The 13,456-nt window shown below is 35.3% G+C and overlaps 1 protein-coding gene across 1 annotated transcript in view; it reads right to left on the bottom strand.

Annotated features, from left to right (window-relative positions):
* The window catches only part of LOC137399883 (T-complex protein 1 subunit delta-like), a 36,806-nt gene that overhangs the window by 19,506 nt on the left and 3,844 nt on the right, over positions 1–13,456 (bottom strand). Inside the window, exons 2-4 of the mRNA XM_068086142.1 lie at positions 2,370–2,512; positions 904–1,012; positions 546–688 (exon numbers count right to left, since the gene is read on the bottom strand). Coding sequence (XP_067942243.1) covers positions 546–688; positions 904–1,012; positions 2,370–2,512 — 395 coding nt within the window. The remainder of the gene's footprint in view (positions 1–545; positions 689–903; positions 1,013–2,369; positions 2,513–13,456) is intronic.

Raw genomic sequence — 13,456 nt, 5'->3', positions numbered from 1 at the left:
AGCAAGTGTTACACCTGCTCAGTAGCCATGGATTAACATCATTCGAATATTCAACATCTCTCTGGCAAAGCAGGTTTTTTCAAATATAAATCATTGAGGTAAATTTTACTCCTAATATCTCAACTCGAAGGAATACATCAGGGAAAGGCAATTTTTGATGAAATTAACATTGTATGAATGTTTGATTATGATACAGAATTGGTGGGAAAGAACTGGGCTAAATAGTTGACATTTGATGAATGATTTGGTTGCATAGTAATGTGACATTCACTTAATCTTCGAAAGATGAGTGGAACTATATATTCTTTGGTAACACTAAAGTGTCATGTTGTTAATGTTGTTATCCTGCTTACTAATATTCAACGCTGACTGGACTTATATATTAATGTTGCCGGGAGCACAACTATCACTAATAGTAGTGTTAGTTAGTCTATCAACTATTCACAAATTTAGTGATGAAATTAAATTCATGCTAAGTCAGAAAAATGCAGTTTCGGTTGGCTGGTAATCAGCCAGATGATAATATGTGCGCTGGTGTCACATACTTTACTGTTAAGAGAAGTAGAAGCAGATTTGAGCAAGCTTTCCCTATCATTCAGTTCAACAGGTGTGCTCATGTTCTCCAGTATTTCACAACCTTTGATAGCTGCTTCTTGGAAGGCATCAGAGATGGTGGTTGGATGAATGCCTACATAAAAAGCAGCACATGGTGAATAGGGAATAACCGTGGTCAATTAATCTGTTATACAATGATTTTAGGAGATGTTGTTAGACAATAGACATCTGGACTACTTCATTTACTAAGTTGTTGTGCCAGCTATAGTTTAGTATGCCTACATGTGAAATAATTATATTAATGCTGTAGCGTAATAACCAATAACAGGGCTAACCATGATGACGTACCTCGTGCAAGAAGCTTAGCACTGGCATCTAACAAAGCACCGGCGATGACTACTACAGATGTCGTTCCATCTCCTGCTTCAATATCTTGGGCCTTTGACAGCTCCACCAACTGTGACAGTGGACACATTACTGAGGGTTATTACTATCAGAGTTCAAGAACTGGCTACTTTATTACGATCAAGCATTAGCAAAAGTAAGCTGATAACTAACACACAACCCAATAAAGAATAATAAAAACAGATATTTGACAATTACATGCATGTATATACATGCATTTACATATTATATGCATATAAGTATGTATATACACACACTTTTGTCTAATACAGTCACTAACATTAGTGCTGGTACTCCCTATCAATTATGTCTAATACAGTCACTAACATTAGTGCTGGTCCCTATCAATTATGTCTAATACAGTCACTAACATTAGTGCTGGTCCCTATCAATTATGTCTAATACAGTCACTAACATTAGTGCTGGTACTCCCTATCAATTATGTCTAATACAGTCACTAACATTAGTGCTGGTACTCCCTATCAATTATGTCTAATACAGTCACTAACATTAGTGCTGGTACTCCCTATCAATTATGTCTAATACAGTCACTAACATTAGTGCTGGTACTCCCTATCAATTATGTCTAATACAGTCACTAACATTAGTGCTGGTACTCCCTATCAATTATGTCTAATACAGTCACTAACATTAGTGCTGGTACTCCCTATCAATTATGTCTAATACAGTCACTAACATTAGTGCTGGTACTCCCTATCAATTATGTCTAATACAGTCACTAACATTAGTGCTGGTACTCCCTATCAATTATGTCTAATACAGTCACTAACATTAGTGCTGGTACTCCCTATCAATTATGTCTAATACAGTCACTAACATTAGTGCTGGTACTCCCTATCAATTATGTCTAATACAGTCACTAACATTAGTGCTGGTACTCCCTATCAATTATGTCTAATACAGTCACTAACATTAGTGCTGGTCCCTATCAATTATGTCTAATACAGTCACTAACATTAGTGCTGGTCCCTATCAATTATGTCTAATACAGTCACTAACATTAGTGCTGGTCCCTATCAATTATGTCTAATACAGTCACTAACATTAGTGCGGTACTCCCTATCAATTATGAAGTTTTCTCACAGTAACTAGTGTGAGTTGGCCAACATTTGTCTATCACTATGGAAACCGTTCAACGCATGTAATTCACTATGTGACTGACTAAATGAACGCAACCCGACAACAATTTTTATCAAACCAAAGAGCTTTACGGGTGTTGCTAGCGACAGATCAACAATCTCAACAAATAGAAACAATATTTCTATTGTCACTATACAGACATCACCAATTTTTTCAAAGGTGTTCACTCGCGTGATAAATATTGAAAATATGTGTTGTGATCATGAGATGGAAAATTTTTTCATAGCGCAACAGTGCCTGTAATTTACCATTCTAGCAGCAGGATGAAGAAGTTTCATCTGTTTTAAAATGGTGGCTCCATCATTTGTAATTGTCACATCTCCATTACTAGCTTGAATCATTTTGTCCATCCCTTTAGGACCGAGACTTGTTCTGATAGCGTCAGCAACGGCTGAAATGTCAATTTACGAGCTATAGCAAATCAGCCAGCAACTTTCATAACAGGTACATTAATACTTCGAGTGATGATTCTTTGAAAATGGATCAAGTGACACATTACACCATACATTTGGGAGACCTGTGCATTGTTGCTGTCGGATTTTTCAAAAGCATTCGTACAACCAAACCCTGAAGTTTGCTATTATAAATATTACCAAAACATTGGATTTTTTAAGCAGCCACACTTTTTTCGAAATGAACAATATTTACACCTTGCTGCCACAAACTGACAAAAGCTTTTTCCGATCACTTAGAGCAAAAACTAGAAAAGCTTTAAAGTTAATCCTATAGAAACAGAAACTTTTTAACATGCAAAATAAAATGCTAGTAGAAATTTATTCTACATTGAAAGTAAGTTCCAATATACATGTATAACTCTTATAGTTTCTTGAAACATTGAAGAGTGTTGTAGCCTAAGTAAAAGTGAGAGGCTGATGAAAATTAAATGAACAAAACATTTAGAACAAAGATGTAGACACCAAGTTAGTTGAAAAATTTTCGCCAAACCCACGCAATGCTTAGCTTCCACTTCCGTTTATGTGTCGGTTCAGTGAAGCAAGACTAAAATCCTTTATTTATTGATTGTGACTTTTTCTAGTAAGACAGTTTTTTACACCTAGTTTAGCTTTTATATATAACATGGTTTTTGCACTGATCATTATAATGAACTTTTTTAATAGCATGGATAATTTACACAATAAGGTTTATGCCTATTATGGTGTTTGTGTGATGTAAAACAAACTAAACGATTTACAGTGTATTTATAAATGCATTTTGTCCCAAAATATGTCAGTTTTGACATAACAAAGCAAACCTCACAAAGAATGAACTTTGTAGGAAAAGGTTGGACTGCATAAACGAATAATGATACAACATCTGAATAGTTTCAAACTAATCGATTAACATGTGAAGAATTCATGGGTCATTTTGCTCATAACTAGTGAATAGTTCATTTTATAGTAAAAAGCTACTCTATATTAAAGAAAAAGAATGTTAACAATGTTATTAGACTCACTCTATTGAGTTTGGAACTGTTTTAAAAATAATTTCTTCAGAAAATTAATAATTGTCACAAGTAGTGCGACTTATGATGAACGATCACGCCTTCTTGTGCTAAATAATTTTTAGAATAGCGCTCTAGCAACTTGCAGCTTTTATAAGATAAATTTACGGGAACGAGGTGGAAAAGGTTAAATTTAAGTGTTGAGAGCGCTGTATCAGTGCACCAAACCTGTGTATGCCCGTCGGATCTGAGTCTTCGATAGGTATTTTTTGAATTCATTTATTTATTTTAAAAATGGCACTAAAATTTTTAATTATTAATTTGACGAGTTTTAAAAGATATCATACTACTATTTTGAGGCTATAATTGGTCCCTTATACGCATGTGCAAAAAGAACACGTTGCTAGAAGTTAAACATTCTTTATGGAAAGCTTATCATCATGAACAGACGTGATATTTCAAGCGCTGCTAAAAAGATTCGTTTACAGGAAGATCTTGACTGGTTTGAAAGTGAAGCAGAGGATTTTAGTGCCGAAGAATGTGAAGAAGACAATGAAAGTGAAAAAGATCAACAGAGTGAATCGGAGTGTGAAAGTGAGAGTGAAACGACCGGCGTTGAAAGAGAGAGTCATGACGGATTTCAAAGAGGAGCCGATTTAAAACCCAAAGAATTTCCTTTTGATGACAGCTTGGCAGGCGTGAGAAGCCGAATTCCTAGACAGATAAGTATTTTGGGCAATTTAAAGTTTATTACATCGGCCATAGTGAATGTTATAGTTAATGAAACAAATAGATATGGCCTTCAAAAACATGGCAATGCCTGGCAGCTTGTCGATGAAAAAGATATTTGGCGAGTTTTTGGTTTAATTTTGCTTATGGGTATTGTCAGGAAGCCTACTCTGTCGTCTTACTGGTCTACTGATCATTAGTTATCTACACCAGTGTTTAGTAAAATTATTTCAAGAAACAGATTTTCAATGGTTTTAAACAGTTTACATTTCACTGACAACTTGGAAAACCCTGCTGGCAATAAATTGTTCAAACTAGGAAATGTTTTTGCCATGATATGTGACCGGTTATCTTCTGTTTTGCTGCCTGGTAAATTTATATCTATAAATGAAAGCTTGCTGGCTTGGAAAGGACGACTCCGCTTCAGACAGTATATTCCATCTAAAAGATCTAGATTTGGAATAAAGCTATTTGCTCTCTGCGATGCTGTCTCTGGCTATGTGCACAAGCTGTCTGTGTACATTGGTGATGAGCGAGAGCAAGCCGAAGGAACTGGTAGAGGAATCACTCAAAACATAGTCATGAAATTAATGTGGCTTACTAAATTTAGGTCATTGTTTATTTATGGATAATTTTTATAATTCGCCAGAGTTAACAGCTGAACTTATATCATGTTTGTGGAACTTTGCGTCCAAACAGAAAAAGTGTCCCCAAAGGTTTGAAAATGTGTAATGGAAAAGTAATTAAAAAAGGTGAGACAACAAGCTTTTCTAATGGAGAAAGTATGGTTGGCTGTTGGAGAGATAAAAAATATATTTCTGTAATTTCAACTATGCATAAAAACATGGAAGTCGCAAATACAGGCTAAGTAAATTATGAAGGGGATAAAGTTTGCAAACCAGCTGTTATTTAGGATTACAACAAATACATGGGGGAGTTGACAAATCTGATCAAAATTTGCATTATTATAACGCTGCGCGTAAAACCATGAAATGGTACAAAAAACTATTTTTTCATTTATTAGATGTTTGTGTATACAATGCGGCCATAGTTTATAGAATCCATACCAGCTGTAAAATAACTTACGGTTTCGACAGAAATTAATTCATTAGATATTTGAATATACTGGTTCTTGTCGCAAAAACAGTATTCCCGCGCTTCAACTTCTTCTATTCATCGAATAGTGACAAATAGTCCAGGGAAAGGTAGACCAGCAAAATACAGAATTTGTAGGCACTGCAAAAGGCGCACTGATGACAACACCCCTAAGCGATGCGAAACTAAATTCAAATGTCTAACATGTGGAGTACCTTTGTGCGAGTCATGTTTTGATGCTCACCACGCTAAATAAATTCATTACAAACTTTATTTAGCATCTGCAAATGCTTCATTGCTTTGTATCACTTGCTTTTGTACATACACTTGCTAAGATGTCATTGTCTATGTATTGTATTTGTTGTGCATTTACAGGTTGTATTTGTTGTGCATTTACAGGTTGTATTTGTTGCAAACCACCCTTTTTAGGGCACCCATATTATCAAATAGTTCAGTTCTCATGCATTCTAGCAGTCCATGATTTGCTGTTTGTGCTCGTAATAAATGTTGCCTCCTGTCTTGTGCTGCTTCACCAAATGTGCCAATGCAGGTTCACAACTTAATTCTTTTAATGCACAATAATTTTTGCTGCAGCACACATGAATTTGTGCAATGTGCAAAATTGTTTCATAAATCTAGTTTCAAGAAATGCATAAGATCATAACTAAAATCTGCAAAAAATCATAACTATTAATATATAGATATCAGGTTGTAAAGGCTTCGCAAGCTGTCCGGAGGAAAAAATCAGTCTAGAAACTATCTCAGCTTTCAAATGCATATTCATTTGCAGCTAAATGCCAATTTGCACGAAAGTTATAGCAGAGTTTGAACAGCCATATCAGGTCTTGTCAGCCATCTCGTGCACTGCTTATCGACATGGCGTCATGAGCATTTCTAAGATCTGCACCCGCAATGCACAGGAGCGCCTAACTCTGCTTTTGATGCACTTGGACTACCTCTTTTTTGCTACGTCTTGCAAACAAATATTACACCATGCAGATGCTCATCATAAACCATTTTCTTAGAGCTATTGCTTCTAAACAATGTACAGTCAAACATGGATAACTCGAACTTCAAGGGACCGAGCAAAAGTGTTCGAATTATCAGAGCATTCAAGTTATCAGAGCACTGTCACAAGTCCATATATTTACTTATTTATTAGTAGATACATGTACATATACAAACTATAATATAAATCAAAAGCACAAATGGCTTGTTTCAAATTAAATGCTTCTAATGTAAAGTTTAAAACGTTTTCATGAAAAAGTATAGAGATTTTTCTATCACTTGAGATTGGTTTGTTGTTTGAGGTGATGTTATTGCCAGGACGTTTTTCAGATTGACATTGGCAAAACTTGATCGTTGTTGAAATGCTCAAAGGAAAAGACATTTTTTTCTTTTGGGGTTTTACCCACGATCAATTTTGCCGTTTTTTCTTGAAGTTTATGCAGATTACTTTACTTTACCTGGGATTCGTTAAGAGCAACACTCCGAGGCAGTTCAATTAGAAGTTTTACGAGGTTTTACGGTACATTCTATATCACTCACGCTTTTTCAATAGATACTTATTGAATGTACACACGTATTCTGTGTTTAGGTCAAACGATGAATAGTTTTTTGTAGCTCAGACAACGTATACGTTTAATTACAACATTTTTAAGACGTTTTAAACATTCAACATTCCGACGTTGATTCAACACGGAATCAACGTCGGAAAACTATTCATCACGGGCTAGCCGAGTCACGCACTCAAGGATTTTCGCCACGCACATACAAAACAACATGCGATTTTTGTTTTGTATGTGCGTGGCGAAAATTCTTGCGCGCGTGACCCGGTTAGCCCGTGCTATTCATCGTATCGCAGTATAAATCCAATTTCACCAAACTTTTAGAAAAGTCGTTGACAAAAATATTTTGCCGATGGTGGTAATAACGACGCTTATGAATTACGAAAAGATGAAGTTTACCTCTATGGCTTTGAATAAAGTGATTTTCTAAAGCGAAAACAACCGTTTCGGTAGCTGTTGGGCAAAAAAACAGTTCGAATTAACAGTGTTGAATTCGAGTTATCTATAGCAATTTATCATTACGTGGGAATGGACCAAAGGAAATGTTCGAATTAACCATTTTTTCGAGCTATCCGTGGACGAGTTATCCATGTTTGACTGTATTTATTATCTAAATTTTATGGTAAAAAGCTGACAGCTTCGTCAAATCAGAATGTTGACCAAAATGTTTACAGCCGATTTGCAGGGAATAAATGGCTGCCTGTTGAGAAATTTCTAAGCTTTCTAATACATATTCATTTGTAGCTGTATGCCAGTTTGCATGCAAGTTATAGCCAAGTGTAGGTGACCATGTCAAGCCTCCATTTTCCGCTGGTCATTAGGGCCACGCGCTGAGAATTTTGAGCGGCGCTACTGCATTGCATCGGAGATCATAACTCCACTTTCAATGCTCTTGGACGACCAATTTCTTTTGCAAATTGTTGTGAAAATATGAATCCATGTAAGTATTATTTATACAACATTGTCAATTGATTTTATTAATTATAAAATACAGTTGAAAATGACGTACAAAAATAAAACAAACTGTTAGCTTCAACGAATTGAGACTTTTGCAGGAAAGCAATTGCAAGAAATCTACATAAAAAAGTATCAGCTTGTAGAAAAATTTCTCAGCACTCCTATGCATGTTAATTTATGTATCTACCTCAATTTTGATGAAAGTTGATGCAGTTTTTACGCGGTCGTGTCGAAAGCTCAAATCGCCCTAGTAAATGCTCTGGTGTGCTAGAGATTTTCCAGCCGTAAACGCGCTGTGGCAAAAGGGTTAAAAACTGCTGAATAGCTATAGCGATTAAAATCAAGGAACCAAAAATGCGCTTCATACTGGATTTGAACTCACGTAGATTGCATTTGCAAGTTGGTAGACAAGCGTACCTAACCACAAGGCTACCGCATTCTTAACATTCTCCTTGCTATTACCATATACTGACATGCTGTATAATCTTTTCGCGAATGCACGCGCTAATTTATTAATAATACCGTGCCCCCACTGGTTATGATGCCCCTGTTATAAGATTTTTTGCCTTACTCTATGAAACGCGACGCTTTTCGGCCTGGCCATACTAGGGCGAATTTGTTTTCCGCCATACGATATCAATCAAAATTTTTTCTCGAAATAGAAATTTGTGATCGGTCTACTGATTACGATGAAAACGCTGATATGCTATTTGCCGAAATCCCTCCCACAACGCCTGAAAGAGATACGGCGCTCACTCAATCAATTCAGCGCTATTCGCTATAAGTTATAGTAACAACGAATTTGAAAACAGATAAATCATAAAATTTTAGCCTATGGCAAAGTTCACGTTTAGTAAAATACATACCAAAACTTGGCTTCAAGTATGTGTTTAGCTATTGCAGTTCAGCATTATTCGTTGTAAGTTATAGTAAAAACGAAATCGAAAACAGATGTGATAAAATTTTAGTCTATGATGAAGTTGAATATTAGTTTAGTAAAATACATACTAAAACCTAGCTTCAAGTAGGTGTTTAACGAGCTAAATTCATTTAAATTCAACATTATGATAATCGAAAACAAATATTCATTTTTGGCGTTATACTCACTTTTACTTCAAACATTTATTCAGCATACGTCTATAATTACAAGTATCTATATTTAATTCGTTAGCTATGGAATCTGAGACCGATACAAACTTAACATGAAGGAAAAAATGATTTACATGACAACAAAGTTAGAGATCATAAATAAATAGGAAGAAGGCGCCCGTATTTTTAATATTGCCAAGGAATATGGTTGCAACCCATCAACAATTTCGATTATTATTAAAAACAAGAAATCCATTGAAGCGAGTGCAAGGGGAGCTTACGACTGACAACTTGAAGAAGTTACAGGCCATGCGCAAGATCAGCATTCAAGAGGAGCAACAATTTGGTGGCGAAAAAAGTGACGAGGAAGTAGAAGAGACAGAAAAGCCTACATGGGCAGAAATCAAGGAAGTTATAAGTTGATATGAAAACCTTACAAAGTTCATTGAAAATAAATATCCAAAAAAGGTTTTTACAGACCGTGTTATAGACAATGTTAATGAAAGGTGCATGAGCTATTTTAGAGAAATTTTGAGGAGATTTCAGCAACAGACTTCATTAGCTAGATTTTTATTCAAAAGAAGTGTCGAAAAGCACAGATGATAAATAAATCTGACAAAAAAGCTAGAGATGAAAGCACACCTGAAGAAGTGCTATTAGATTGAGTTTTTTAAAAAGAATTTTTAATTTTAAGTGTTTATTTTACTAATTTGGACTGGAACCTAAAAAAAACTGTACAATACATGTATAACGTATATAATTATTTATCTTCTTTGTGTGGCATGTTTTTTTCATTTTGTTTTATTGTCATGTTTAATCGTGTTTTACTTATTTCATTTTGATTTTATGTTCTATTTTCTTGTTTAATCATGTCTTTGCAGACGAACCTGTTTTCTACTACGTAAATACAAATCATTGTATGTAACTCATATATAAGTTTATGAGTTATATACATACGAGTATGTATAAAACTCATCAAGGTGGCTTGATGGATGCTTGATGCATCCATCAAGCTACCTTGAGTAGCTTGATGGATGCATCAAGCTACTCATGGTAGTTGTAATACCCCTGCCCTCTAGGGTATAAATACGTGCAAATTTCTGTATGTATGGTTACATTGATTCTTGTGCACATTTCATACAAGACTAACTACAACATTCTCTAGATCCTTTTACAAGCATTGGCTAGCTAGCAATTTGCATAAGCATTTACAGCGCACCAGCAAGCAGCATCCTCAATAACTGATCAGGTAGCTATCTTCTACATTGCACCAATTTAGCTTGTTTTCTTAAAGCAATCTTTGCACCAGCAAGAAAGCTGTGTTTTCCTGGCCATTTCTGCTTTTCAGCACCCAAAAGTGGTAAACTATTTCATTAAAAACCAGTAGAAAAACTGGAGTTGCGATCCCTTTGACAGAATTAGACAGCTTCTTTTAGTTTGCAGTTTTGCTTCTTTTCTGTTTAGTTTCCACTTGTACAGTAACATAATTAGCAATGATCCGTCTTTGCCTTACTCGCTACATGTACAAGCTCAAGTCACGTTAATCTAAAGGTATGTACATCCTGTATAGGAAACAAAATTTCTTTTTTCCGATGGCCATTAAATGGTCAAGTGTTCTTTCGATAACCACATCGCTTGGCCTTTCTTGTTGAATTAGGTTGAAAAAGGTTTTAACCAGACAGGCTAAATGTTATAGTGAAAGTGAAGACAGAAACTGATGAGGGATAAAATTTTAGTGATAAAAAGTTGAAATTCAGTAAAGTAGTTAAAAATACATGCTAAAACATGGTTTCAAGTGTGAGTTTAGTAAGCTAAACCTATTTGAAGTGAATTCATAGTTTATGTTACATGTAGGTCTTGAAGGTAAGAACTCCTTACCGTACATACTGCATTTGGTTTATTGCAGATCATAACCATTAAAATACACTAAATACAATACAGTTACTGTAAGTAACTATAGTTACTTAAGTTAACATACTATTTTGTTACTAACTTTCAATATGCATATTTTTATAAAATTTTGAAGATTTTTACCAGGGGATATTTGCATTGTATAATTACAGTGGTCTCTATCTCTCTACATACGATTTTTTCACCATACGATGAAAACCCTGGAACGTATCAACATCAAATCCTGAGAACGCACTGTATTCATGAACAGGTGACATGAGCGAACCATATTTATATCACATGCAGAAACAAAAATTAATGTTTTGAAAACAAAAATATTTGCATCGTTTGCTCGGATAGCCGTGTTCTGATTGCTGCTTTCGATAGAACGAACATCTTCTGGTTGTTCAGTATCTTCCACAATGTTTTCTGTCCTCAACTCGTTTTCTGCACTGCTGAACTAATTGATATTAGCGTCAAACAATTTTTTGGCAGAGCAAAACTTTTACGCGTTGCATTTAGCACAAATGCAATGCATAAAGGTTTTGCTCGCTAAACGTAACCTTTGTACCATCCCATCGTAAATGTACACTGTTTTTTATATACATGTACTCGATTTATTAAGACTGCGTTAAGTAAGGAATTAATATTACCCTGAGGCAGTTATTACTCATTTCTATGGTGTTGCTTTCAAAGGTTTAACAAAAATAAAATGAGAAGCTTTAGAATAGGACAACGAAAGAGTTTATTGTTATTGATGTAAATTTTTATAATTATTAATACGATTTTGTGGACACTTTTCTACTGATCAATTGATATTATGGGTTTGTAAAGATCAAATAATGTCAAAGTGGCGGTCAAATGGAGGTGGCATTCAATTAGACAATGGTGTTCTACTTTTCAAACCTTCTTTCGGGGTGGCGGTCAATTGGAGGTGGCATTCAATTAGAGGCTTTAGGGTATATCACAATTATAACAGGTTTGTACTACCTGTGTTACATATGATTTAGTGAGTTATGAAACAGGAATTCTAATCATTTTCTGATTACTGATGAATATCAAGTGTTATATTTTCGGGGTGGTCAGAATTTTGACTACATTTACATCTGGGGCAAAAGTAATATTAATGGGTCTGAATGTACTTCTAATTTAAGTTTCTTCCCTCGTGCTGTCATTTAACTGTTCTGACATAAAATAATTCTTAAAGCATTTAAAAATAATCCATAAATTCCGGCGTATTAGTCAAGAATTTGACACAAAACTTCAAGTTTAAAAGTCCATCCTTGACTTATGCGACGGTCACATTTTTCATGTCACGATTTCTAGTTAAATTCAACTTCAAAAACCGTAGCAAATTGGCGAATTAGTTATAAAATAGCAAAATACTAGTAATCCTACTCAACATGAGACGGAACAAACACAAAGCCCCATTATTCACCATTAAAATTGTCATTGTTAGGATTCTCTTTTGGAATAGGCTAATGTGTTTTTTTTCTCCAAATTTAATGCTTTTTTTCTTAGCATTTGCTCGCAAGCCCACACTCTGGTAATCCATTTGACACGTCGAATATCATCCATCCATCCTTTTTTGGTACATGAATCATGATTCCTGACAAAAATCTGTCTTGTGGCATGAATTTTCTGTCGAAAATGCACATATCAAAGGTGGCAGTTTTGTTTTATTGGGAAGGCGGGCCAATACGATGATGAAGTATTGTTTTGTGTCTTGTGGTCTTCACTAGAACTTTCACCTCTCGTGATTTTGTTAATTGTTGTACCTAATGCCATCGGCTTAAAAATATGGGCGTTTTTGCTGATGGTGTTTTTAAATGCCATTAACTGAGATACACATTGCCAGTCTCTGATGATGAGTGAACTAATAGTGATCAAATGATTTCAACAAAAGAAGAGGGGTTGACTTATACGGCAGGTACATGTCAAAAACATGATTTTAAATCAAACTTTAGAACTCGACTTCTACATAAACAATCGCAATTGGAGTTTATTACAGAAGTGTTCTGTTATTGTACTAATTACTTATGATGACGCTTAGAGTCTATCGTAACCGCGTATAACTTATTCGCAGCAAGCATAAGTTGTTTAAAGAATTTTCTTATTTTATCACTAGGTCTAGGTCTAGGTCTAGGTAAAACTCGAGCCTTTAGACCCCGCTCGCGGGTAAAAGAAGGCCTTCAAAATGTCTGTCAAAAATTCGATAAAATTTCATGGCTTTCCTCGCAGGTTGCGGGAAGTCCTGGGCATAAAACTATATTGATAAAAACTCGAATTTGACTCAATGGCGGGGGGTTCCCCGTTAGTTGTTGACCTTGTATTATGATCATGAATTGTATCTTGTAAATGCTTAAAACTATCAACAAAAGAACTGTGCTTGCTATTTGTTAAAATTTCTAGCATCAATGTCATGCGAGCATTCTTACGCCTTGCCTCCAACAGCTCTAGATCTAAAAACTGCCTTGCTTCCGTAACACTCTGTTTTCCCCTCAAATCTGAAATAAAACGCACAGCCCTTCGCTGCACATTCTCCAACGATGTTATCTGCCTAACT

The sequence above is a fragment of the Watersipora subatra genome, chromosome 7, assembly GCF_963576615.1.
Source record: "Watersipora subatra chromosome 7, tzWatSuba1.1, whole genome shotgun sequence".
NCBI classification, from domain to species: Eukaryota; Metazoa; Bryozoa; class Gymnolaemata; order Cheilostomatida; family Watersiporidae; genus Watersipora; species Watersipora subatra.
The sequence above is the reverse complement of the archived record's forward strand: the minus strand, read 5'-3'. Positions and strand labels throughout refer to the sequence as shown.